Genomic DNA, 26,634 nt, shown 5'->3' on the forward strand with positions numbered 1-26,634 from the left:
TAAGGCGCCTTAAATAAATTCAGTACGGCATACAAGACATGAGTTTTCGAGGCACCAGGTATGGAGGAGTTGGTGGTCCACTAGAATGCTCGACAGGATGTCAAGCATCGGAAAGGGAACAAAATAAGCTGCGTAAAATACGCAACTAAAAGACAAAGACAGTCATTTAGGACAGGTTTATGTAATGGATAACAATTATCAGTTTAACAAAATAAACAAACTCAGTCTAAAACACAATGTTCGATTCAAGTTCACGATATCTCTTTCACTAAGGTGTGATAAGAAACAAAAGAACACCATGATTGCGGTAGTCGGCTAATGCCATTCCGTATTACATAAGCGGACCCAGCCTGTCAGACCGCTAGCGGCAACGCAAATGCATAAAAATGATGACATTTCGGGAAGGGCAACCTGTGGTGAGTTATCGGCATGAATGGAATATAATGAATAGAGAACAATTGCGAGTCGGAAATCTGAGACAGGGCAAAACGGTCGTAATTCCGAAGTAGGATGTTACATGATATAGTTACACACCGACGCTTAGCAAAGTTGTAACACATGAAACAATGCACACAGGTCTCAATAATAAAACCCGGTGACTTCCCTACAGCAGCACCAACGGGTATGTCCTAAGTCTTAACATCAGCAACACTAGTAGCACTCAGTGACGTAAAACCGACACATTTGTGATAAAACTGCGCAAACAACGGTGTTCATCGGTAAAACAAAGTGGTTAATATCAAATGGGAAACTGAAGAAGTGAAAAGTCAGCGGTGATTGTGTGTTAAAAACACCCGATTATACCAGTCTAAGGAACCCCTGTACTATGGTTGTAAACGATGCGACCACATGTCCATCACATTGATCTGTTGGCAGGTAAAAATAACTTGTGGCTTAAACTTGACAAAGTTTTGTTAGTCGAGTCTGTCTTGCCTTTAAACAGAATTACGCCTATTTAAAGGCATAAATATTAGAAAGATACAATCACTGATCGTTCAAAAGCGAATCTCACGACCACTGGCATCGAACAAATATGCAAGTATACAAATGCGCAAAATGCACTGCTGGAGCTATCTACCATTCATTTCTCAACCTACTGGCTTCGCAGAGCTACATTGTGCGCAGAAAACAGTGAAACTGGGAAGGCGCTTCACACAACGTATCACGGAGCCCGCACAGTCGAGGCCCCTTCTCACTGGCCGCGGCGAACCAGCGCAGTACCTTCACCAGGCACCAGCCAGCCAGGTCACAAACAGCACGAAGGCAACACGAATCTGGCACCACAAACAACAGCACAACGCATCGCAGCCGAAAAACGGCTACTCTCAAATAGAAGCCTAATAATTGGCGTTCTGAAGTCATTCAGTTCTAATCAAATACTGTGTAAGGTAGACGGTTTCTTTTCGGGATTTTTTGCACCGCAAGAAGGTGGTTTGGCATGGTTTGAGGCTTTTTAAAAGGTCTCAAACCATGACATGTGACATCAGAAGTTGGTCCAATACTAGATTACTGCATTATATGTAGTGTGCAGTCGGATGTAAATGTTATCTAGAAATTAATATCTAGCTATTTAGAAACTAATAACTATCTGATCCAGATAGTATTAGTATACGTGATTAAATAAAGCGGAAAACGGTACTGGATGGAACAAACCGATTATCGGGTGCAGAAAGGAATGAAACAGCCTCCACGGGAGCTGTCCTGGTATGGTTGCTTCGTGAACGTCTTGAAGATGAGGTTGTCCTGACCTTAATAATCCATTTGAAGTCGACCAGCGCTACTAGTCCTCAGCAGTTCCGTTGAACTGGTAGCGGCTCTCGGCAGTTCAGTTGAACTGATAGCGGCTCTCGGCAGTTCAATTGAACTTATAACGACTCTCGGCAGTTCCGTTGAACTTACAACGGCTCTCGGCAGTTCAGTTGAACTGGTAGCGATCCTCGGCAGTTCAGTTGAACTGGTAGCGGTCCTCGGCCTCCCAGTCGATGTCGTTCTTCCTGATGAGCGCCTCTGTCATGGCGCGGATGGTCTGCAGCTGGTCGGCCAGCAGGCGCACCTCCGTCTTCAGACTCTGCAGCTGGTGCAGGGTGGTCTCCTGCGCCAGGTCAGCGCCAACCTGCGGGGCACAGAACGAAACGCGTCACTATGTCTCCCCGAGCACAGTAGTACGTATCGAAACAGCACAGACGATACCTTCATTAAAACGTAACGCGTAATACGTAAGGCTGTAACGTGGTCTTATCGATATTTTGGCCGAAACCATGAAACACCTAATCCATTGATTTTTTGTAGCTCTAGCTCTACGGAATTTGAGCGAAACAAAACACTGGTGTCGCTGGTTCATAATATACTGTGCAAAGTGCAAACGCAACAAGAAAGGCCTGTTCCATGACGACATCAACACAGCTCGCCCTCCCCAGCTCCCTCCCATTTCGACCCACCTTCTCCGCGTCGGCCATCATCTTTTCTGCCACCTCCTTCATGGCAAAGTCGCCGCGCCACAGTTTGGCGATGAAGTTCTTCTTGCGCTGGTTGGGGTAGATGGTCATAGTGCGTACGGTGAGCTTCCGCAGGATGAAGTCGGGTAGGATGGACTCGACGTCTAGGACCAGCTGCACCGTCATCGCCAGCCGCTTCAGCGACGCCTGCTCCTGGACGGCCTTGATGTCGTCGACGGCCAGACCCACCTGAGAGGGGGAAGGGGTGGTTGGATGTTAGTTAGCAGGAGAAGCGACACTTGAATGGGTTTCGCTGTTACGTCAATGATTTCGGTAGCACTACCGGAGTTAAAATGTTTTGAGTCATTTTGAAGAGTATGGCATAAAATATATGCGACGAGCAAAAACGTCATCCGAGAACGCTTGGTGTCACGATAAGCTAATACCAAATAGTGCGAACTCGATCTTATTAGCCGTCCGATTGAAATGAATTAGTAGAAGGACCAGAAACGATTCGCCTTACGTGGCGATGAATGAAGCACGCTGTTTCACCCTGAAGAAGGAACACATCGTCCGTTCCACTCACCAGCAAGTTCATGATGATGATGGACATGAGGATGAGGAAGGCGACGAATAGCGTGTAGGTGACCTCCGGGAACGGCACTGTCTGCGAGTCGTCGAAGAAGATGTTGCTGTAGTCGAACTCGCCAATCATCATGACGGCTGTCTTCAGCAGCGACTTTCCCACAGACGAAAACTCCGCCTGAAAAAAAAAATACATAGGGTGTTATGGGTGAGCGAGACGATAGATGCACATACCCAAAAATAACATAGGTACCAGAAAATAGCAAAACCACCGACTTCCATGTCGCTAGAAAAGGCTTCGGTGAAAACAGTTATAAAAAGCATAGGGTAGATAGTATCGAAAGGTATAAAAGATTTAATGTGATACGGCTGTATGAACATGCTATAAGAGCTGATGATGCAAGGAAACGTTTAAAGCTAAGCCCAGAGAAACTTACACATGATTTAAATGACAAATAGCCTAACCTGATTCTGAAGCAGGACAAAGAAGCTGATGGCGAAGGCCGTGATGAAGAGGAAGAAGACGACCGAGAACTTGCTGAACGTGGAGAGGACGTCAGTGAACATGACGACGTAGATCCCGAACACGGGGAACTTGCGGATGAAGAGCAGCAGGTTCATCCAGCCGAGAAATACGGCCGCCGCGCCGACGTTCCACTGCCACAGCTGAAAACCGGGAGGGGAGCTGCTGGTTTACCGCCGTAACTGACTCAACTAACGACATATCATTCGAAAAACAGCGATAATGACCAACGGAGCAGTGCGGTGCCAAATTGGCGCTTGGCACCGCACTGACATCTACATAGATTGGTGCCATGCATCGGAACAATTAACGCAAACAAAAGCACACCTTTTACGATGAAACACAGTCCGGGGAAAAATAAATGATGCTCAGCGAAACCATGCGAAACGACACCGCTCAGTCACACAATCAGGTTTCACTGTCAGGTTGGACAGGTTTGAAACACAACCATGTAAGACCCCACCTGGCCTGGCTGCGCGACGAACATCTGACTCTCAAACCGACATTTCGGACTCAAATCGAACTGTCAGACCCTGACATGACCCCGCTGACCCTAACTGACCCAATGACTTCGAATGACTATCTGACCGCAGCTTATGCTCCGAACTCTGACTAGCCTGCCCCGTTAACCCACCTCAAATCAGGAGAATGGCCCATTTGACCTCGAACTAACAGTGACCTGCTAATCCACCCGATACCGGCCGACCGCGGACTGACCGGTGACCAATTTGACCCCGCACTGACCCAAAACGGATCTGATGATCTTCCTGAAACCGAACAAACCAGGCTGATCCCTGACTAGCCCATTTTAACCCGAATAGACCAAACACCAAACCGACCTGGTAATTTGTCCGGCCCCGGACTAACCCATTTGACCCCGAGCCGACCTATTTGACCACAGACTGACCCCGGACTAGCCCATTTGACCTCCAAACTGACCTGTCTGACGCCGGTGTCCCGCGAGCAGTCGTCAAAGTCCCAGACCAGCAGCAGGGCGCACACGTAGCACGTCCACTCCAGAGTGTTGTTCCAGCCAAAATAGTGAAGACGAGCCTGAGATAGCGGCGGCAACGAGTTAGCGACAGAGCTGCGAGGAGGGCGGCGTGGGGTGTGGCAGGGTGCTGCGGATAAGGCCAGGTCGGTAAGGTGATGTTACAAAGCTGCGTCGGGCTATGCTTAGAAGGTAAAGACAGGTCATGTTTACACAGTGGAGATGCGGAACGAGGGTCGAGTTGGGTAGTCACATAAACACAGAATACACAACACACTCGGGATAGTCTTCGCGAGCTCGTTTGCAATATTCAAGTGATTCCAAATAGTTGCAAAGGCTTAGCCCTCAATCACGGCAGAGGCATAAGGATCAGACACCGAGTTTTAAAAAGTTACGTGAGTCAATACCTACGCAAGAAACGGCGAAACTCCAAAAACGGTTGCGATGAATACGAGTAAAGTCAAAAAGTTTTGCCGGCCGGTTACAGCCGATCATGGTCAATATATCTTACCTACGTCCGGATGCATGATTAAGTGCATTAAAATAAATCCGACCCAAGCTCATTCGCAGTGGTACATAACTCGTGAACCGTTTTGCATGTGCGTAACTGGTATATCCAGGCGTCTTTTCCCAGTGCTCAAAGCTGGTGCTTGTGCTCGTATGTGATATTGGTGAAATTGTGGGTGATTGAGCTTGAAACCAGTGCAGAAATATATAAATCAATATGTCATCGGCAGCGTTGTAATGAGATGCATGTGAAGTTTGTCACAATTCACCTGAACGCATTCATTCCTACACGCAATAAAGCGCGATGGTGGTGAAATGAACGTGGCCCATTGGTGCAAGAGGCCTCAGGTGACCAAGTGATGCACCGTTAGCATACTCGTACGTAGCATAGTGCGATGAATCGCTCAAACATGTCAGTGTTTGTGCAAATTCCCTATCCTATTACAAAGCAGTGCCCCATGCCGTGTTTGTAATTCCAGCAGGAAAACATCATCTTGAGCGTAGACGACGAAACATACCGCTCAATAATTATCACAAAATTCGATTGATCATCCGTCCATAGTTATTTATAAACCGAAGCGTTCTGACGCTACAAGCTCTGGATCCAAGAGCCCGGAAAGAATAAGCATTCACCGACCCTTCGGCCTTCGCTCAAATAAACGGTGCCGGTTTATATATTTTGTCGGATAGATGATGACACTCTGTGATACTTAGTGAGCAGATTAGGTTGTTAACTTGGAAATAACACATCTCTCCAACTTAACAGCCTGACAGAGCAGCAAACTGTACTGCATATCTCACGATTGCCAAAGGTAAGCCTTACCTAAAACTAACGCACATCAGAATTCGTCGCAGTTTAGCCATATCCTCAGACCGAAATCGCTATCACATCGTGTGACCAGTCAGCGGGGGGGGGGGTGGAGGGGGCACCCAACATCGACACAGCCATATTCACCACCGAAACATCAAGTGTGCAACATCGAGATGACTGAAAACGTCGTGTGCTAACGGCGAACCCGAGTTTACCTTCCGCTCGCGAAACGGCTGGAACGTCAATCGAAACGGGTTAGAGGGTAGGGTGGGCGGCACGGGCGGCTGACATGCGACCGCGGGCACTAGATATTGGGCATTAGACACTGGAAACTAGACAATCAGACATCGGACGGCCGGACATCGGCGCCACAATGCCGCCAAAAAACGATCGGGCGGTATTTGCTCGTAAATGAGCACCTACATACCTACACGTAGGGGAGGGATATGATGCGGATATTAATCTATCTACATACTAAGGAAACTACTCAACGCACACATGCATCTACGGACCACACAAGAGTTCTTCTAAAAAAAAAAAAACGTTCGTAAATTCCCGTAACTAATGCATAACGGCTTTATGCTTAGTTTAGGAAGTAAGGTCGTAAAACATGTAAGAAAGAAAAAAGTTAAATCAAAGAAAAACATTCTGTAATCAAAATGTAACCCATCAAGAATTTGCACTAACATAACGATGTTCAATAAATACCTACGTAAAATGCTACGTTGGTAATTAACCATTCCAAGCCTATCTGTTGTAACGCTTCAGTCGCGAAGCACGCAGCAACACATTTATCGGGCGAAGCGTTTTGACTTTAGGTGGTAAGGCAGATCAGTCGCAAGAAGTTTGCTGCGGGGTAGAGGATATCATGCATGCGGGTACACATATGCCAGAATAAGGCTGCCAAGCGCTAGCCTAATCTCTTATTCCATCCCTCGTCATAGCAACAAAGTGTCGTCTGAGCTATTTGGAAGGCAATGTCGCAAGGTGCATGGAGAATGGATATGTATCCTGTATCAACAGATCGACTCGCTATTCGGATATCGATAAAAATACGATATATTAAGTGTCCAAGATCCGATAGATAAGTATATGTTGCTTTGATGTACCGTAGTGAACTCATCCCTGTATACAATATACCTACATTGTCAGTCTTTGAAGTGTCATACTCAACTGAGCGACTGCAAGCATGTTGAAACCACACGCACACACGCACACAGTGTCCCATCTCTCAATGGATTTCCTTCTTCAAACCAAGGCCTGTTTCACAGCAAACAGAAGCAAGCCGAGGCACTGCGCGCCAAACCTGTCGTTCCCTTACCAACGAGCTCAAGTAGTACATGTACTAGGGATACCGTAGAGATAAGGGTCAGTAGTGAGCCTGTCTCTCGATCATTGCTTGAACTCGATTTAAAAGAGCAATAGGTAACTTCACATGTACAAGCAAGTCAATGCGCACTACAAGCGAAGTTTGCATACCTTCCGCAACTATGATTGTATTGTGTACCTTATTTGCTCATGTGTAAGTACGGGATACATGACACCGACATACGTCTCGCTACCAGCTATTTTTCATACGTTTACAGACAGTTGTTCGTTAAATAACTACAATATTTAAGCTCAGAATGTTCTTACTTAAACGTGTTAACAATAAGCTAAGTATTCCGTGAGCACATGCAATAGTTTTGTATTTCGCCCAGCTTTAACTCGCTCTCTACGCATAACATAGTACTCAATAAAAAATGCGGCTCCCAATTTTCTCCCCTTCTCACCACCCTAACGTCTCCCTCTCCTCTCCTCCTCTCTCCCTTTCTCCCGCTGCTCTGCCTACCTGGAACACCTGGCCCAGCTCCTTGAGCAGCTGCAGACAGGCCAGCACCGTGATCACGTAGCGGCCCACGCTGGCGAACAGGTTTTGCTCCTCGTGAAGCCAGGCGCGGATCTCGGGACAGGCCACAAACGTCTTGTTCGGGAGAGCTTCAGAGACAGAAGAGTCCGACATCGCGTCAGCGGCTGTCCTGAGGGTTCCAGAAACGGGTGGACGGAGTCGTAAGGTAACGGGTCATTCGTAATGATCAGCTGAAAATGCATACTGTCTTTGCAGCGTTCAGGCACTTTCCGTCGACGAGATTTCCACTATCGTTGAATAAACACACCTACTCTACAAATTTTTGCTCGGCGAGTTCGGGAGGCATGAAGAATAATGTAACTAATGGTTCAGCTCAAAGGTAGTTTCTAGGAAAGCAAGTAGGGAAAACTTAAAACAGAATATGATCTGGGATATAATCCTTGAACAGTCAGGCAATCTTTTAATGTAAATGCCGCTACAGTTCATGAGTCCATTTTCAACTGTTTGTCAGATTTCTCTGAGACATTTCATAGCTAATACGAACGACAAAACGAAAAACGTCAGTGTCTGATTCGATCACACCGCCACGATTACTGACGCTATTTTGTCGGTGTAGGCGTTCGGCGGCGGCGTGGAGATGAGGTAGCCGGTGAGGAAGGTCAGGAAGGTGATGTAGAGCAGCAGGTTGACGTAGTAGAGGTAGCGCGCCAGCCGGTGCCACTTGAAGTGCAACAGCGTCAGACAAAGCGGGTGGCCGAGCAGCGCCTGAAACGGGGAAGGTTGCGTCGGCTGAGACATCGGAGTTCGAATCGCATCAAATACGTACGATGTGACACGAACCTTACGGAAGACGAGCGCTGCAACCCAGCAATTGTCTATTTAAATTCGAAAAATAAAGTGAGTAACAACATACATTTCCACGTAAATCTGCAGGAACGTTTGTGATCCCAGGCTTCCTACATACAATATCCCTTGATGTATGGGTGATATTGAAATAAAGATAAAACGCTCAGCAAACCGTTTTTCTCACACAAAACCGAGGAGCGCTAAGGGCACTGACAAATACAAACGTCCTGAGGCGCGATACGAACAGCTCGCTACTCACCACCCGTTTGGCGCGGACCATGATCATCAGCGGGTGGTTGTTCTTCCTGACCGTCGAGTCCATGGTGTACGGGTGGGCCGAGTCCTTGACCGTGCCGTCGTCAGCGTAGCAGGAGTAGTGGTAGAGAGCGTCACCTGCATCAGGGAAGGACAACTGATCATCCAGTCAGTTGTCATTTTCCGGCGACCGGCACCAACGGCAGATCATGCCAGGAGAGCACGTAAGTGAGCTGAAGAAACAGTGTTCCCTGTAGGCTAGAGACACATTGCCGTCTGTAACTTTGTGTGTGTTTTCCAGTGTAACCGCCCAGAAGGTAATGAAAGCACAACTGAGGAAAATGTTAGCGCGGATAAGACAATCATGTTGACTGCAAGGTAGTCGCCAACGCTAAAAAGACGCGTTTGACAAGACGCATAAATGATCGATCCACAGGAACTGCGCAGCCGTGCTGTCTCAGACTAACCTGCGCCATTCGAGGTGTCGTCTCTGACGTTGAGCTCTGTGTCGTCCTCCGGTGGCTGCACGGAGGAGTAGGTGTCGTCCACGAACTCAAAGTCAAACGTCACCGCCAGGTTCTTGTCATTCAGCTGGGGCAGCCGGCAACGAGTCATCGTCATTTTCGGAAAGAGACTATCATTATGCTGGAGGCTTCGAATGGCGGATACGCTGTCAGGGACTCATAAGATGCACATTAGTTATTATCAGGAGGAATGAGGGGTTCGGCAGACAGAACTATAAACATACAAGCGAGTGCAAGAGCAATAGCACAGAACTCATAGAATGCAAGTGACTCGTAAGTTAGATAGGAGCAATGCATCCTATTCTCCTTCTCTGTAACCACGACACATATCTCCTACACTCCTGCAATATATGTTTTATATGCCATGTAAAATACCTTTATCGAAGCCCTTTCCTAAGTTCCTCAGCAATATCTAACATATTTCTCCCCTCCACTCGCCGTTTCCCCTCCCCATCCCGCTCACACCCACCTCCAAGCCATTGGTTTTGGTGCACATGTTGAACACCTCCTCGGCCAGGTCGGGGTACTTTTTGATCAGCAGACGGATCGGTGTGACGCGCACGTTACGTGCCGACTGCGTCACGTTATTGAGCGCGTCACGCCACTGGTCCGATTGCAGAATTGTCGACACGACGTCTCTGCGGAACGGGCGTGCGTGCGTCATTGGGTGGCGAGACCTTAGCAGTACGTAGGCTTGGGCTTCAAAGGAAGTGTTGGAAAAAATATACTTAACGCATATCAATTAGTGAACCCAAAGCCTTTGTCCCGAGGAGAGTCTGACATGGTGACATAACAATAATGGTGTAACTGTGTTCTTTGATTTAACCGTAATTTAATCGCATCTACGACGGCCAACTGTGATCGTTTAATACACTATTCTGAACTATGAGCCTTTATACGGCCTTATATGAAGTATGAACCCAAGGGCTTGTATGAGCCATAGCCTGTGCTACAGACTTCTCTTTATGAAGAAGCCCGTGCCTGTGCCTTTCTCTAACTGTGTCTTCTCTTATCAATCATCAGGTACCGTCCCAGCCATACTCCCTCCCCTCCACCCGCCAACCACCCACCTGTGGCCGTTGAGAATGGCCAGCTCGAGGGCGCCCTTTCCGTTGCCGTCTCGCGCACTGAGCAGGGCTCCGGCCTCCAGGAGCACCTTCACCACGGAGCGGTGACCTTCTCTGGCCGCCAGGTGGAGCGGCGTCGTCTTGGACTTGTCCACCGGGTCCACAGGAGAGTCGTTGGCCAACAAGATCTGTGCGGCAGGTGGGGGTGACATTATTACTGGAGAGCGGAAGGTAGGATGAGCTCGTAGACACCGGGGCGCAGCAAAATTGTGAGTTGTGGTAACGGATATTTGATAAAATTATCTGCATTCCTATAAGAGCTAATGATTTATGCGCTTTTCCGAAAGACGTTCTTAGCGTTTTTGATGTTCTTGCGAATATTCGGTTTATCTACACAAGGAGTTCGACACGAACATTGACATTGCAGAATCATTGGAATAGAGTGTCAGTTTCAATGTCGATAATTGTAGTCCATATCCGACCACCTAATAAGCGAAACACGCAAGCGATTACCTTTCCTCTTCCTACCATTCCCCTCTGCCTACCTTAACCGTGTTCTTCCAGCCCTTGGCCGACGCGCAGTCGAGTGGTGTCCAGAGATGCACGTTTCGGGCCACCACGGCGGCACCTGCCTCGATGAGTGCCTCGACCACCAGCTGGTGTCCCTCGAGGGCGGCCACGTGTAGCGCGGTGTTCTGCTGTTCGTCCTGATCGGTGATGATGAGGTTGTCGCGGTGCAGCAGCTCCTTCACCACACTGATCAACAGGGGGAGGGGCAGGGTGATAGGGTGATGCGTCCATCATCAATGAGGGCATTAGCTAGTGATTCACACTCCCCAGAAGGAAACGATTTTAGGGACTGAACAGTGTCCCACTATCACATCACTCCACACGTGTCTCTCTTTCATCGTCCCAGTTCGTCCTACTCCGGCGCCATCCCATTCCGTCCCACTCCCCGCCATCCCATTCCGTCCCACTCCCCGGTCCCATTCCGTCCCACTCCCCGGTCCCATTCCGTCCCACTCCCCGGTCCCATTCTGTTCCCACTCCCCGGTCCCATTCCGTCCCACTCCCCGGTCCCATTCTGTTCCCACTCCCACATCCTCCCACATCCTCCCACTCCGCGTCCCTCTCACACTCACGCCGTCCGGCCGTATTTAGCAGCCACATGTAGCGGTGTCTGCTCGTCCTCATTCTTGTTATCAATCCGACTGCCGGCGTCGAGCAGTGCACGGGCAATGGCCAGATAGCCCTCGCGGCACGCCAAGTGGAGTGGCGAGTTGTCGTACTTGTCACTGAAGTCGACTAGTGCTGGTGCTTGACAGTGACGCAATAGAACCTGTGGGGAAATGAGAGGGTATGATGAGAGGGCACGGATTGTCACGGGATAGTGTGACTAAGAGAAACATTGGGCATTGGAAGCACCACGATGTGGTAGGTTTACAAAAAGTAAGATTCACTGACCAGACAACCTTTTGGGTTTGATGCCGCGGATCACGGCAAAAATCCTTCGGTAACCTGACTCTCCAACACATAGAAGACTCCAGAGCATTTTTTAAACACATTGCCTCATCCTCCGGTGATGCAGTGCCTCTAGGATCCACCTCCCCTGCCAAGGTTCCCATTCAATACACTCCCCATCTAATGAACTCCCCATCCGGAGCCGACCGTACAAACCTCCAGCGCTCCAACGTTGTTCTCTTTGGCGCACCAGCTGATAGCCGTCATGTCGTACTTGTCGGTGGCACTGATGTCCGCCCCGTGCCGCAGAAGGGTTTCGACAGCTCGCGCATGACCCGCCGAAGCCGCCAGCAGCAGCGGCGTGAAATTGTCCGTGTCCAGCCGCTCGATGTTAGCTCGTCTGTGGGGAAGAGAGGTGAGTGAGAAAATGAAGAAGACTCAGAGCGGGCGATAAACTAACGGAAAAATTAGATAGGTCTGCGTGAAACTGAGTAACGCAGGCAAATGAGCAGCGCTCGATACATGATTATGTATGGCGTATGACGTATGTGATATGTCCCATGGCTCTGCCTTATAAAAGGCACTGATATTTGGCGCTTATGAGCTCGCGGTAGGTGTCAGTAATGTTGTGCCAAGGATTTATAGACACGGTAATGTCAGCCTAAGTAATTAACATCACACATTGCCAGTGCTAATAAGGTAAGGAATGGGTGTCCAGGGATTTAGTATGCATGCCGGGGTGCCGGCATGTGTACGAGCATCCACATTCACTGTGAGGCTAAAAGCACAAGCACCGTCACCGGACAAGGAAAATGTTAATATTTAGCGTGAACCATCTCCCAACTGAACGGGAAGTATGCCGCTCGCCCACCTGCTCAGGAGGTACTCGATGATGTCGATGTGGTTGTACATTGCCGCTCGGTGCAGCGGAGTCTGGTGCTGGAAGTTCTGCATGTTGATGGCGGCGTGGTGCTGAAAAGGGACATCCTCCTTCAGACTTGAGGCCACGCCAGTAAAGTCATAAAACTGACGGCTGACACTCTATCTCTACAATCTCTTATATGCCTCCTCAATATAGCTATGTATATTCTATACTAAAAATTATTCGCATTCTGGAATTAATATTTAACAATCTTTTTAAAAAAATCCCATTACCTATAACCAAGCTATGATTTACCATCCCTCTGCCACTCACCCTGACGAGCATTTTGACGATGTCCAGCTGCCCGCCCACCACAGCGCCGTGCAGCGGCGAGTCACCCGTGTCATTCACGACATTCACATCGGCGGCGCCCGTCTCCACCAGCAGTTCCACAGTGGACAGACTGCCGCTTTCCACCGCCAGGTGGAGAGCAGAGTTCTGACGCTGGTCACGGTCAGCCAGCATCTACACACGGAACAGATGGAGAGGTTAGGGAGGGTGTCTTGGAGGGGAGGGGAGCACTTTGAACGGGCAAATAGATCTGAGTGATTGTCATTGAAATAAATACAAGGGGATCGGAATGCAGATAAGATACAATATGCAACATGGAAATGGATTTGAAGTGAGTTCTTGGTGCGTAAATAAAACTTTTTACTACGGCCGTTTAAGCAGTGTTGGTTCTCATTTAATACCTTCTCCGTAAAATCGTGCCTCATATGAGTGATGATACACATTCGCGACCTCCCTGATTCCCGAAAATCATGATCTGTCAAATATAAATAATGATTAATGACTTATTTCAAGTCATTGCACGAGACCCATGGCCACCGTCACTGGCCTGCAACTCGGCCTCCACATGGAAAAGAAGAGTTCTCTTTACTCCAAGCATACATCTTCCCCGTGCCCCGCGCGCTGACCTGTTTGACCACCGTCGCTCCCGACCTCTCCCGGGCGGCCATGATGAGCATGCTGACGATGCGGCAGTGTCCGCCCTTGGCGGCGCTGTGCAGCGGCGTCTGTTGCTCCTCGTCCACACAGCGCAGCGGCACGTCCAGCTTCAGCAGCAGCGCCGTCACCGTCGGGTAGCCGTAGGTGGCCGCCATGTGCAGCGGCGTCATCTGCTGGTTGTCCTTGGCCTGAGGGCAGAGGTCAGAAGGTCAGAGGTCCTATTTCAGAGGTCAGGGGTGAGATGTCAGCGGTCAAATGTCAGAGGTAAATCTAACAAGAAAGAAAATGCTTGTTAGGACTTAGGATTCAGAAAATTTTGGGAATTGTAATTTAATTCACGTTAGAAAATTTGAAGAACACACACGCCAGATGATGATCATATTTCAATTATCAATGATGAAGAGATATCACACCATGCGGAAATCCCATGTAACATTTAAAACGGATCGATAAATCTCCGCTGAATAAATATGTAGGTACTGACAAGCATGACACACATATATATATATATATATATATATATATATATATATATATATATATATATATATATATATATATATATATATATATATATATATATATATATATATCAGTTTCTGACGACTACTTCTCATTGATCGCTATTTTCTACGAATTGGAGCGCCTCGTCGTTCACCCACCTCAGGGTTCACGTTGGAGCACTGCAGCAACTGCTGCGCGGCTTGGTCGTTGCCGCGCATGGCAGCGTAGTGAAGCGACGTCAGTCCGTAGACGTCCTTGGCGTTGACGTCGGCGCCGTTATCCACCAGGACGTCGATGACCGTTTCCTCCTGCTCGGGGGGCGGAGTCGGCGGCGTCACTGTCGCTGTGGAGAACCGTTCTTCGACGGGCGCCTGGGCGACTGGCAGCTGGCGACGGTACCTACAGGAGAGGGGAGAGGTCAGCGGGTCATGGGCAGAGGGCGCTTGGGTCACCGGCAGCAGGCGACGGTACCTACCAGGAGAGGGGAGAGGTCAGCGGGTCATGGGCAAAGGGCGCTTGGGTCACCGGCAGCTGACGACGGTACCTACAGGAGAGGGGAGAGGTCAGCGGGTCATGGGCAGAGGGCGCTTGGGTCACCGGCAGCTGGCGACGGTACCTACAGGAGAGGGGAGAGGTCAGCGGGTCATGGGCAGAGGGCGCTTGGGTCACCGGCAGCTGGCGGCGGTACCTACAGGAGAGGGGAGAGGTCAGCGGGTCATGGGCAGAGGGCGCTTCGGTCACCGGCAGCTGGCGGCGGTACCTGACGGGGAGGGGGACAGGGAGGGGAGGTCAGCACTATCAAGACTTGAGGTCGCCCGGGACGGCATCTGGCGCCGGTACCTGTCGGAAAGAGGAGGTTGGAGGGACATAGAGAGCGCCTGAGCCGTTGGTATATACCTGACCGGGAGGCTAGTTCAGTCGTTTCTTTTCCGCCTCAGTCGGGTATTCAGCCGTTGATAACATTCGAAGACGTTGCCTTTCAGCGAAATATACCTGTATGTCTAGTAAATGTAATTAATGCGAATAAATTCTAATGACTGTTTCTCTGGTTCCTTCAAAAATTCATTGACAGCTTTTAATAAATGTCTTAGGAGCTGCGTAGCGGTATTTTCAAGGGGAAAGGTGCTCATTTGCCAAAAGGAGTCTAGTACGTCAGAGCCGCTAATGAGAAAGCCGATCCGGCCGACATTTTGTTTCTGACCTTCCCATAATGAGCCAGAATGGTGGGAACGTACGTACATGCCGTGTCGTACATGCCGTGTATATGCCGTGTCGTGCCGTCAATATCATGCCGTCAACGACAAGACAAAGGTCGGCATGATTCTTTTAGTCGGGTCGACTACAGAAAATGTCAGCTATGTCGCCAATATAAAAGGAATTAACGAATCGATAATGACTAAGGTACCAAGGAACACCACAAACGGGAGAATGAATAGCAGAGGCCAAACAGAATCGGTGGTGAGCAGTAAGGACGGGTCACAATTTCAGTGTGTAGGTTCCACTTCAGTGCTTCACTACAAAAAGAAAACTGGACACACAGTGGATATACGAGGCTTGCTGTATATGGCGAGGCTCGTATATGGCTTGCTGTTTTCGGAACACCACACAAGTTCGCAAATATAACGACACCCCAGAATCATCGTCCACCATGACGCCAAGCTGCGGTAATTAATAACACTTGACCTATCGACCAGTGGTGCCCATCAGAAGCTGGGTGACGTTAATGCAGTGGTGGAAATAGTGCAGCTTCTGCCATCGGAAGAGGGATGAGTGGGGCGGTGCATATCGTGGACATCGGGTGGGTGTGCTGTCACCGGTGGAGGCAGCTGTTGGTGAAATATCTTAGAAGCTGGCACTAACTGTTGTCTGGTTGGCACTAACCGGTGACTGAAGCTGGCACCAACTGCAATTAATGTATTATTGTGCCCGGAACAGACTCAATAGTTAATGGTGCCTGCAGCAGACTAACTGGTGCCTGGAGCTGGCACCACCGCACCAGGCTAGTGCCTGGTGTCTGAAGGCGGGCGGTACGGCACCAACCGTTGTCTAAGGTGAACAAACGCCCCTTGGTCGATATTCCGACCCCGACCGGGAGCGGGGGGTGGCCGTCCCGACCCCAGCAATCAGGGTGTCGGAACACTGAATAATTCCTAGTGCTAAGCCCTCGCACCTACAGGCGATCCCTCAGGTCCCTGTATACCACGAAGTGACCTGGACAGGGGGGGGGGGGGTAAGAGCGAGGAGTCAGGTGTGTTTGTGTTTCTATGGCGAGTTGCATATCCACGCGATAAAACATGCAGCATTGATCATTTCATTTTTAATAGCGTCACGTTACGCCTGAGGGCATACGGTGAGTTGCCAACACGGTCAGTCAGCGAAGAAAAAAGCGACAAAAACCGAAACTGCACATCGTGTCGCACACCTGACTGGCAGCGTCCATCCGCTCCAAGATGTTCAGCTCAGCGTGCCGTCGCCCCCACTCCCCACACCCCCAGCCGCCGTTAACTCGCTTCCAGGGTTGTGCTTGACTCATGAGTCGAGTCAGAAATTTGACTCAACTCTGACTCAAATGAGTCAGATTTGAGTCGAGTCGGATAAAATGTTGAGCTGTTGAGTTGAGTCAGAGTTGAGTCGGACAAAAATATTAAGGCGTTGAGTTGAGTCAGAGTTGAGTCAGTAAAATAACTTTTGACATTGAGTTGAGTCAAACATTTAGGAACATGAGTCAGCTGACTCAACTTTCTAAAACCAAGCTTTTCATTCCCCCTCCCCCCGCTTAACAACTTCGCGCTGGCTCTGCTGCCGGATTTTTTTCCACCCCCACCCCCGCTCAGCAACTTTTTTATCTGAGTCAATTTTGAGTCAACTCACTTGACTCAACAAAAAATTTGAGTCAAGTTTGAGTCGACTCATATTTTCATTGAGCCGCTTGAGTCATGAGTCGAGTCAAGGGAAAAATCAGCTCCTTGTTTGAGTCAGAGTTGAGTCAGGGCTTTCTGAAGTTGAATGATGAGTCGAGTCGGCAATTTTTTTTTAGTCGAGCACAACCCTGCTCGCTTCCCTCACCTGGCGGCGTAGTGGAGCGGCGTGAGGCCGTCCTCCCCGCGGATGTTGGTGCGCGCTCCGTACTTGATGAGCAGCCGGACCGTCTCGAGTCGGTTGTAGCGCGCGGCGTAGTGCAGCGGCGAGAGTCTCTCCGAGTCGAGCTGGTTCAACCGGCGCTGCAGCCGCTGCGGCTGGTTCAACAGCGAGTCCAGCAGCAGCCGCATCGCCTCTGAGTCGCCCTCCCGCGCCACCTGCACAGAGTCAGAGTCGGAGTCAGAGTCAGAGTCGTCCTTCCGCGCCACCTACCCGTAGTCGCCGGAGTCAGATTCAGAGTCAGAGTGGCCCTCGCGCCACCTGAAGTGGTTAGTTTCAGAGTCCGGACCAGTCGGAGGTAGGAGGAAGTCAGACTCAGAGTCAGAGTCGCCCTTGCGTGCCATCTCCTCCGGAGTTGGAGTCAAAGGTGGGAGGGAGTCAGAGTCAGCGTCACGGTCGCCAATTTATAGTCAGGGCTTGGAGGACAAGGAACGCCAAGCTAGTGGCCAGTGACGTATTTTTTTCCGCACTGCATATCCTCTGCGGCTTCAATGATGTGAATGAGAGTAAACAGACCACATGAACGGATACATACTCGTAAGTCGTATGTGCGCTCAAATAGTTTGATTCATATCATGTATAACAATGCATTGCACGATGCACGTAGTTACAGTAAGTCGCACCAAAAGAACAAACACACATGTGTGAACACTAGCAGGCAAATAAAGTGGTAGTTTACACGGAGCAAACTCCTGATATCGATTGGCCAAAGTAATAGCATGTGCCTCGGCAGGTGCACCAGACACTGAAGGGGTAGCCATGAAGTTAAATATAAATCGTACAACATTGACATCAATCACTGATGTAGGAGACAAAACTTACCGACAGTGTTTGGACAGGAGTTCATGTTGAAAAGACGACACAACAGGCACAACATAACACTTTCATTCACCATAGAGACAATTACAGCATATAATAGTAAAACAACATCGATGTTTCGGCAATTTTAGTTGTGTACCTTCACCACCGAATAGTTTGTCAGTTGCAACATAGGTAGATCAGTGCCCACAAGCACACAAGTCGTACGACCATTTGTGTGTAACTGACACATGGCACGGTCTGTTACAGTTGTGTTACAAATAGCTGTCAAACACATCATCATAACATGGCAACAACTCGAATTCATCGGGGCTTTCTGAGTGGTGAGGAACGCCAGTGAATCATCCAATTCATGCGAAGAACATATACGAGAGCACACTGATTCCATTTATTCCGTCTCGATTTGTTCATGCTATATTACCTGGTACTCGGAAGGCGGACGCTTTAAAATGAAAATAGTTAATCGTTTGGTCAAAAAGTCCAAATCATTGGCTGAATCACAGAATCGATATAACTTATCATTCAGAGTTCAGACCTGGTTCGCTAAAGTAATAAAACGAAGAAGATACGATGGTCTGTCTGTCCTATTTTTATACTGGTGAAATCGTGCGGGTCTCACTACTTGGCAACTGTCAATGAGTATTGAGGAGGGGCCATACCAATAGCCATGCGTTCGGCTAAAGGGAAGCAGAATTGATAGACGCAAAACATAAGCATTTGGACTATTTCGTGATGAGTCATGTCTATCGGGATTTGGGTGTCATTGTTTTAAGGTGACTCCTGTAAAGGTGTCGCGTTTACTCTGAAGCATTATCAGGCACGCCTGGATCGCTTATAACGTTAATAATAAAAACTGAAATATCGTTTAAAGTCGTAGTCCTTTTTTATGCAGCTACCAGCCAACGTTATTCTGCTGTCATAACATTCCCGTCTTATCGCTGCATTTTGTTGGACTGCGTGTTTGCACACTGACCTGATGAAGGCCCTTTCTCAAGTCCAGTTGGTGGTTCCTGAAGGGGTCAAAGTCGGCCATGGCCTGACTGAGGCCGGTCACCACGCTGCAGCTCCTGAAAACAAACATGACGTTATTAGATGACGTCATCAGTGTGTTGTAAGATATCAACCGACGGGCGCGGGGGCGGCTGAGTCAGATTATTGCGGCCGAGGGCATTGCAGACATGAGACAACAGAGACTGAGCTTGATAAAGCAAGGTGGGTGCGCAAGTGCCTAAACAAAGGCACCAGATACGGACGGGGTGAAAGCGAGCCAACAATTCGTCATGCATAGAGTGCGGTAAAGCGACTGGAGAACAACAAAAAGCAGACATGCGGACGGAGATAACTGCTTTAAAAAGAAATTACCACACGACGTAATACATTTGTTCTACAGCGGATTTTCCGATGTTGTTCTCGTTTTAACTCGTTGCCCTCGCGACCCTCACCCGTCACCGTCACCGCCGCGCGATACGACCTTTCGAGGGAGTTTCGGGGCTGTGACGCCCCGAACAGCGCCGCCAGGCTCTGGATGAAGCTGGTCTCCGCCGAGCCGCGGCCCAGGTGCTCCGCATCTTCCATCGAGAACCGGCGAGGGCCCAGCAGGGGCACCGCCGCCGCTGCCGCCCGGTCATCGTCCAGTGCCTCCAGAGACCTCCATCGCACGGCCGACCTGAGGTCACCGCCGTGACCTGAGGTCATCGGGCCACACAACGTCGGCGTCTCCGGTAGCGAGTCGCTCCTGATGCAGTGCATGGCGCCGACAGGCCGACGGGCGGATAATGGATTGGAAAGGGACTGGTCTTAGTTGGGTCAAGGATAGATTAGGCCTGGACTTTGCTGGGAGCCGTCTCGGTCCAGGTTTGTTTCGAGTTTAGCGCGAGATACGATCCAAGTCTACCCATCCAGGATCTCTTGTGCATCCTGTTGGCACCTCGACCGCCCCGTCGGATTCACTCGTTGACGATCCAGTTCGTCCGAGACACGACTGACGTCACTGCACTGACGGCTGGGGAATCCCGGTGACCACCGATGACGTCACTGCTGGGCCGGCCGAGGCGCGCTCTCCCCGCGGTATGTGCGTCACTGCTGCACAGCTTCCAGAGCCTCCCGCCGGCTCGACGGCGCTCTGCCCGTCCGATTCAACACCAACACAAACCGCACCGTCAGCCCGCGTTTATACGCCAGAGTCGGCAAGGCACTGAACACTGAACAACAGAGTCGCGCCACTGCCACTCCAGTCACGGGCCGGCCCGTCGGCGGCCCTCTCGGCTGGCTGGGCAGGCCGAGCGGCACCAAGATAAGATAGCGATTAGCGGTCTCATGTGTTCGCCCACCTGACATGACCCTCCCCGCAGCACGTGCTGACCCCTCGACTGCACGAGTTCGAACGATTTGGACGTAAAATACGTCAAGTCTGTCAGAATATTGGGAGTTGGTTGGCAAGAAAAAAGACGATTTATCTTTAGTTATATGATAAAGACCTATAGGTACCCCGATATCTCAGCTCAGCTCAAAAGTGAACTAGAAAGTGAACTAGAAATAAACATACCTAAAGTGAATAAATAAATGATATGAAATAAAAAGCGAAACAAAACTATCTAAACCAGGGGTGCGGAGCCGGAGCCGGAGCCGGAGCTGGAGCCGGAGCCGCCGGAGCCGGCATGTTTTGCCTCGCGAGACGCGAAGCCGGGGCCGGAGCCGGAGCCGTGAAACAATATAGCCCGGACCCGGAGCCGTCAAAAAGGCGGCGACTCTGGCTCCTTTTTTTGAAGAGGAAAAAATTATTGACCTGCTCGGTTTGACAGTACAAGGCAGTAAAACATGTGGTTTCCAAAATAGCCTTGTTATGCAAATACAGAAGCAACGTGAACCAATCCATTCGTCTTTTTTCTTCCACCCGTATTTAATTGTATAGAGGATGTACTGAGTACTGGAGCCGGAGTCGGAGCCGCCGGATCCGGACCATTTTACTCGTAGCCGGAGCCGGAACCGAAGCCGCCATGACATTTCACCCGGAGCCGGAGCCGGAGCCGGATCCGATTTTTTTTTTCTCCGGAGCTGGAGCCGGAGCCGTCTGAAATTTCCACGGCTCCGCATCCCTGATCTAAACCCATTGAATTTGTTGGTATTGCATTACATGTTACTCTGGCATGTTAGATATTATGTGAGGGCCTAAGGTTTCTTATGTGCAGTTTGGCACCATCTGCAGACGAATAACCTAAAAGCAAGCGGTACGTTGAAGAGAGGGAGGAAACAGAAGGAATCGGCTAAAGCGGTAGAGAAATGGTAGGACGGAAACGGTTAAACGTGCAGCGTACACCTGATGAAGCGAACAAAACAAAAGCAACAAAAGCTAACAAACAAAAGCAAATTCCAGCTAACATACCAAGAACATATAAAGCGTACGAATGAGGCATAAAGACATGCGACGCTTAAAAGCCTCCAAAACATTATCAACGAAAAAGTGAAAAGGACTACTTATTACCACACAATGAAAGTGAAAACAGGTAAAAACCTTGAAAACGTCCCAGAGTTACGCCCTCGGCCTCACATCAATGTGCTGGGAAGTCATGCCGTTGAATAAAGATAACGTCATACAGCTAAATTTCGTATCCTACGCTAGACGGAACACTGACGATACCAAACCAAACAGGAGCTATGATATAACCTCACAGGGTGTAAGACGCGAGCATGGAGCTGGGTCTGCCTCAGCAAACAGGATCAGGATAAGTTAGTGCCCAGTAACAGGCCATGACCATGGAAAAGACCAGAGGCAGGGCTGAGGGCCGCAGGACCCGGGCAGGGATCGAGTCCGATCCGGGAGTGACGAGCCTACCTGCTGGAGCGCGCCTGCTTGAGCTCCTCGTCGGTCATGTCGGTGTTTCGCTCGTAGGGTGGCACCATGTTGGTGTCGATGGAGTCCCCGGAGCCGGGGGTGCCCGGATCGGGGACCGGCTCGGCGTCGGCGCCGCCCGCCGAGCCGGCATCGCTCACTGGGGACACAGAGAGGAAGGTCACCGGTCAAAGAGGGAACTTCAGGGGCTGATGAAAATGACGGCAATGAAAGTCACATGAAGAGCCATGGCAATAAGAGTGGTCATCAATTCGGGAAAAGGAACATGGATGATCTATCTGAAACTATTAAAAAGTAAACGATTCTAAATTACCATCACACTATTGATAATTATTGAAAGGAAAGCACAACGAAACTGCAAATTCGTCCCATTTAGTTATACTCACTTCGATACCCCTTGTTGTGATACATGATGTCTGTACCGTCGCTAAAATCTACAACCCTACAATCTAACACAGAAGCACATTAGGCGAGCTCTGAGCACCGACTGATTGCCGTGTAATTTCACCGTGACCACGTCAGGGACTGCTCCACTAATCTCGCCTGACGCTGGGCTGCTGATAAACGTCCCGGCTAGTGTCGAGTACATACACGCGAGGTCGGGGCCACGCAAATAGCGACACATGTTCCCGGGAGATAATAAACAAATATCGACAATCACTCTCGACAGATAAAAGTCGTCAATGCCCACCGACTAAAATTGGAAAAGACGGTTCGGACTTCGGACTAATGACACTTATATATCTACATCTACTTATGTTCGCGTCAAGAATGTACCTAAAAGTTCATCAAAATGACACAGAATGTGGAGAAGGCGATTCACGTGAGCGCTATGATTTTCTACCGCAAGACAACTACTTTATAGCCAGTCATAACTTACCAACAGCCAGAAAGAGCTTTTTAATTTCGATAAAACAAACATCTATGACAAAAAGAGGAGGCGTATCATAAAGCCTTGGGTAGATAGCTTCTTTGAAATAGACCCCAAGCGTTTTGAAAGCGTTTGATGATACCAGGGCACTATAGATTCATGAAACCACTGGTGCCAGAGCAGCGGCTCTAGAGCTACACGATCACTAGGATCATTTCTCGATTTATTTAATACACGCCATAGGTACTGCAGCATAATGCCGTACTTTGTGCGTTTAAATCTATTTCAGCAAGCAGATGTGCAGAACTCCGTTATCACCAAAGGATCTCAAACAGAGAGTAAAGCTCACTGCTGGAAGCCAAGGCATTTAACCTCCATGGAAGCATTGCCGTATAAGCGTCATTTCTCAAGTCGCTGAGGGCTGGAGTCACTGGATATCGGGTAGATGTGTGATCCGTGGCGGTGACGGCTGAGCCATGGGTTCGGCGTCTAAGCAATGAAGACCAAGATTCGTATACCTACACTGGGTTATATGCAAATTAAGCCTAGACACTCGCTGATTTAGACGGGGGATGATGGTGACCATGATTTGGGGTTTTAGGGCGCCTGGACGGCGGCCGTCATCGGCACCCAAGACGGGGAACATTATAGGTATTAGGTAATGACGGGCACTTCAGACAAACGGCGAAGTCAATGCATTCGGAGGCATCTGGCCGGTTAGTGCCGTAGCGAGTTAGAACGGACCTCGCTCAATGTCCGAAACAATAAATGACACAAATAGCTGGAAGGAAATTTCTTGCAGTCAACCCCTTTTTTGTACCCTGCACGAAACTAAAGAACCTATGTATATTACGGCGATAAGTTATATTTATTTCAATCTCGGAGTTTTTATCGCGCGAAGACGACTTATTTATGCCACAGTACAATAACTGTTGCAGCGTTATAGCAAGAAGAAGCATGACATTAATTCATGTCACATACCATATTGGGATAGCAAAGGCGATAACAATGGCAATAACAGTGGCAATGGCAATGACAGTTTTTTCGGTTAATACAATAAGGGAATAAGATTAAGAACAATAAGGGAGTAATAAGAATAAGGGAATAAGAATAAAGAAATAAGATACAAAAAGGGAATAAAATTAAGAACAAAAATGGCACGCAAAATTTATGGGGCAATTACGTTCATTTCCAATGGTTAGGTCCAAAGATCTTACTATCAGGACTCAGGAGGCCGGAGGCAGAAATAATAAGAATCTTGGAAATAATACCGTACCGATAGCGGCCGCCGATGCTGACCGCTCGGTATCCGACATGGCCGAGAACGTGTCCCGTCCGGCCTTCCGCGACCCTCCTCTCAGCCGCTTCTCAGGAACACTGACTCACGCACGCCCATCCACGCCTCCCGCGGCTCACAGGGCGCCGACGGATCGATCGCGACGCCGCCGGCACGTGCGTGTCAGTCCGACGACACACTGACACTGACACTGACACTGCGGCAGGCGTGTCTCACAACAGTGGCGACATTTCACTGAGATACGTTCTGGAAGAACGTCTGTCGGTCGTACTGACAGGGAGCGTCCGGTGCGGCCTCAATTCCGACACGGCTATGGTGGATGTGGTTATCGCCCTAGTCTGGATGCACTTCACTCTGCACTTTCAGTCGCAGACGGCACACGCAGAGATGAGCGCTGACCTCGCCACAGACGTAAACACGCGGTCCGACCGGTCTGGCGAGGACGGGCTATTTCCGTGAGAGAGAGCGCAGTTCTCACTAACGGCTACTGGAGCCGACGCTGGACCCCGGGCGGTGGCCTTGGATCAGAGGCGAGCCCAGGGCGCGTCGACGGGGGGCCGGTCATTGACAGAGTACTCTCCAGACGATATCAGGGATAAGCGCTGGAGGTGACGGGTGAAATGAGTAAGAGAATGAAATGCTGTAGCCGGGGATGGGGTCCGTACCTTTGGGGGTCATGTCCACTTCTTCCACGTCGGGCAGACGGGCGATGTTGAGGGCGATGTCCAGTGTTGCTCGTCGGTGCCGCCTAATGTCGCTAGTGTCTTGCCAGCAGGGGGCGGCATCGTCACTGGGAACGGAGTGCCTTCGGAAGACGTCTGAAAATGGTACAGACACCCGAGACAGATTGTGATGCACAATTAGTCAGTTAGTCCACACGATGACAACGAAAGTTGGGACATCATAGTTGCATTGAAAAATTGCATACACAATCCTGATAAAAGCTCTTAGTCTCAGATGTTTGGTGACTTCACCGTGAAACCCAATAGGCAATAGTGCAATACTTACTGTCAAATAATCTTGTGACGCTTTTTCGGTATTCTGAGCCTGTTGATTGCCGTCTTCCAAACATGTAGCGCTTGAGCTAAAACCTGAAGATGGGAAATATGGTAAGTCATGAAACATTCTGCACAATCTGTAAAAGAAAAACGGAATGGTTCTTCAAATCTATATTTTTATAAAGTTTATTACGTAGGTATGGCAGATTAGCTACTACCAGCAGTAGGTATACCATGATCCATGTCTAACAAATGGCGACAAAATTAGATGTTTAAGAGCCATTATAGAGGTCCAGAGCTTTTCAAATCAAAGGCATTCACAGCAGACAAATTATTTATGAGACTGCTGATTGCTGAGTAACTAAGGGACTGCGGTGTCCTCACCGAGCCAATAAACATATAAGTTCATCAAATATGGATGGATAGGTAACGAATAATGATAAATTGCATTCCAATATTTGTAAAAGATCAGTATGTAAAAGCATACATGGCTTAGAAGAAAATTTCAATTTGTTTCCTAATCTAGGCTACCTACCGAAGATCGCAAGAAAAAATGCATGTAAGCAAATAAAAACTTTATCTAAAGCAAACTGACATCTCAGTACTTCTCCCACATCAGTCCCGGCACGTCTAGGTCGGCCCGGGGGCAGCCAGCCCAGCCTTCGCCACCCGCGACCATCTGACCTTATGCCGACGTAATGATTCACAAGCCGTGCGGTGCAGTCTACATTCAGGCGTATACTACTAGTGTCATCTAGCGGCATTGTTTTGAGCCATAGCTAGAAAATACTACCGCTAGATGACGCTAGTAGTTTACGCCTGAAGTTAGACTGTACCGCACGGCTTTAAAGTCGTTACGTCGGCTATTGTAATCTAAACATCGATCGATCTATTGGCTTTTCAGATAATAGCGCGGGCGGGATTAGGAGCACTGGTGCAATACGGGAACTTTTCCCTACTGAAACTTTCGCCTCGATCGACGGCTTTTTACGCGAGTTAGGTAGGTACGAAAAAACCCGAGTGGTCTTTCCGACCCCTCCCCCAGGAGTAGGTACCAGGGTTAAGGCATTTGTTTGTGCTTGGTTCCGTCGTCCATGGCTTTTATGCTGGATTTGCTTGATATGGTTATGTTCATGTACAAAACGCATGTCTCGGAAATTTGATATCCGTGACCTAAGGTCTGAGGTCAGGTAAATTTTGCGACCTCCCCATCATAAGCCAACAGGGAGAAAATTAAAAGGCGCCTTCTTTGGACGAACGTCATTCTAAACACTCTCAAACACTGGTCTACAAGCAACTATGACACATTGAACATGCAAATGGCACCGTGGGTCGTGACCCCTATTTATGCCTCTGAGGCCATCTCAGGTCACGAAGGGTGTAAGTTTTTTTTTTCGCGAGTAACTTTTGATAGAGGCATGCTAGAGTGACTT

At 49.2% G+C, this 26,634-nt stretch overlaps 1 protein-coding gene across 2 annotated transcripts; it reads right to left on the reverse strand.

Annotated features, from left to right (window-relative positions):
• On the reverse strand, positions 1-24,688 carry LOC122365628 (transient receptor potential cation channel subfamily A member 1 homolog). 2 transcript variants are annotated; one of them, XM_043337002.1, is made up of 23 exons: positions 24,183-24,431; positions 22,018-22,174; positions 19,657-19,851; positions 19,159-19,252; positions 17,295-17,524; positions 14,387-14,627; positions 13,694-13,912; positions 13,050-13,241; positions 12,726-12,826; positions 12,071-12,254; positions 11,536-11,732; positions 10,939-11,149; positions 10,397-10,581; positions 9,796-9,964; positions 9,270-9,393; positions 8,807-8,940; positions 8,300-8,466; positions 7,684-7,870; positions 4,483-4,596; positions 3,486-3,686; positions 3,022-3,198; positions 2,439-2,684; positions 1-2,113 (listed from the first exon to the last, which is right to left on the reverse strand). In XM_043337002.1, the coding sequence occupies exons 1-23, from the start codon at positions 24,220-24,222 to the stop codon at positions 1,946-1,948; spliced, it is 3,933 nt and encodes a 1,310-aa protein (XP_043192937.1). In that variant the 5' UTR covers positions 24,223-24,431; the 3' UTR covers positions 1-1,945. The 2 variants fall into 2 exon arrangements, with proteins under 2 accessions (XP_043192937.1, XP_043192938.1); XM_043337003.1 differs by lacking the exon at positions 19,657-19,851 and having other exon boundaries at positions 24,183-24,688.
• Positions 24,689-26,634: the final 1,946 nt, after the last annotated feature.

This window comes from Amphibalanus amphitrite, unplaced genomic scaffold (assembly GCF_019059575.1).
Source record: "Amphibalanus amphitrite isolate SeventyFive unplaced genomic scaffold, NRLGWU_Aamphi_draft 000752F_arrow, whole genome shotgun sequence".
Classification (NCBI taxonomy): Eukaryota; Metazoa; Arthropoda; class Thecostraca; order Balanomorpha; family Balanidae; genus Amphibalanus; species Amphibalanus amphitrite.

Excerpts from the sequence above, each read along its gene's own strand:
- LOC122365628 (XM_043337002.1), bottom strand. The coding sequence starts at position 24,222 with ATGTCGGATACCGAGCGGTCAGCATCGGCGGCCGCTATCG. Across the intron at positions 12,255-12,725 it reads ATCGAGTACCTCCTGAGCAG|ACGAGCTAACATCGAGCGGC; the intron begins GTGGGCGAGCGG and ends TCTTCCCCACAG. Across the intron at positions 10,582-10,938 it reads GCTGGAAGAACACGGTTAAG|ATCTTGTTGGCCAACGACTC; the intron begins GTAGGCAGAGGG and ends CCTGCCGCACAG.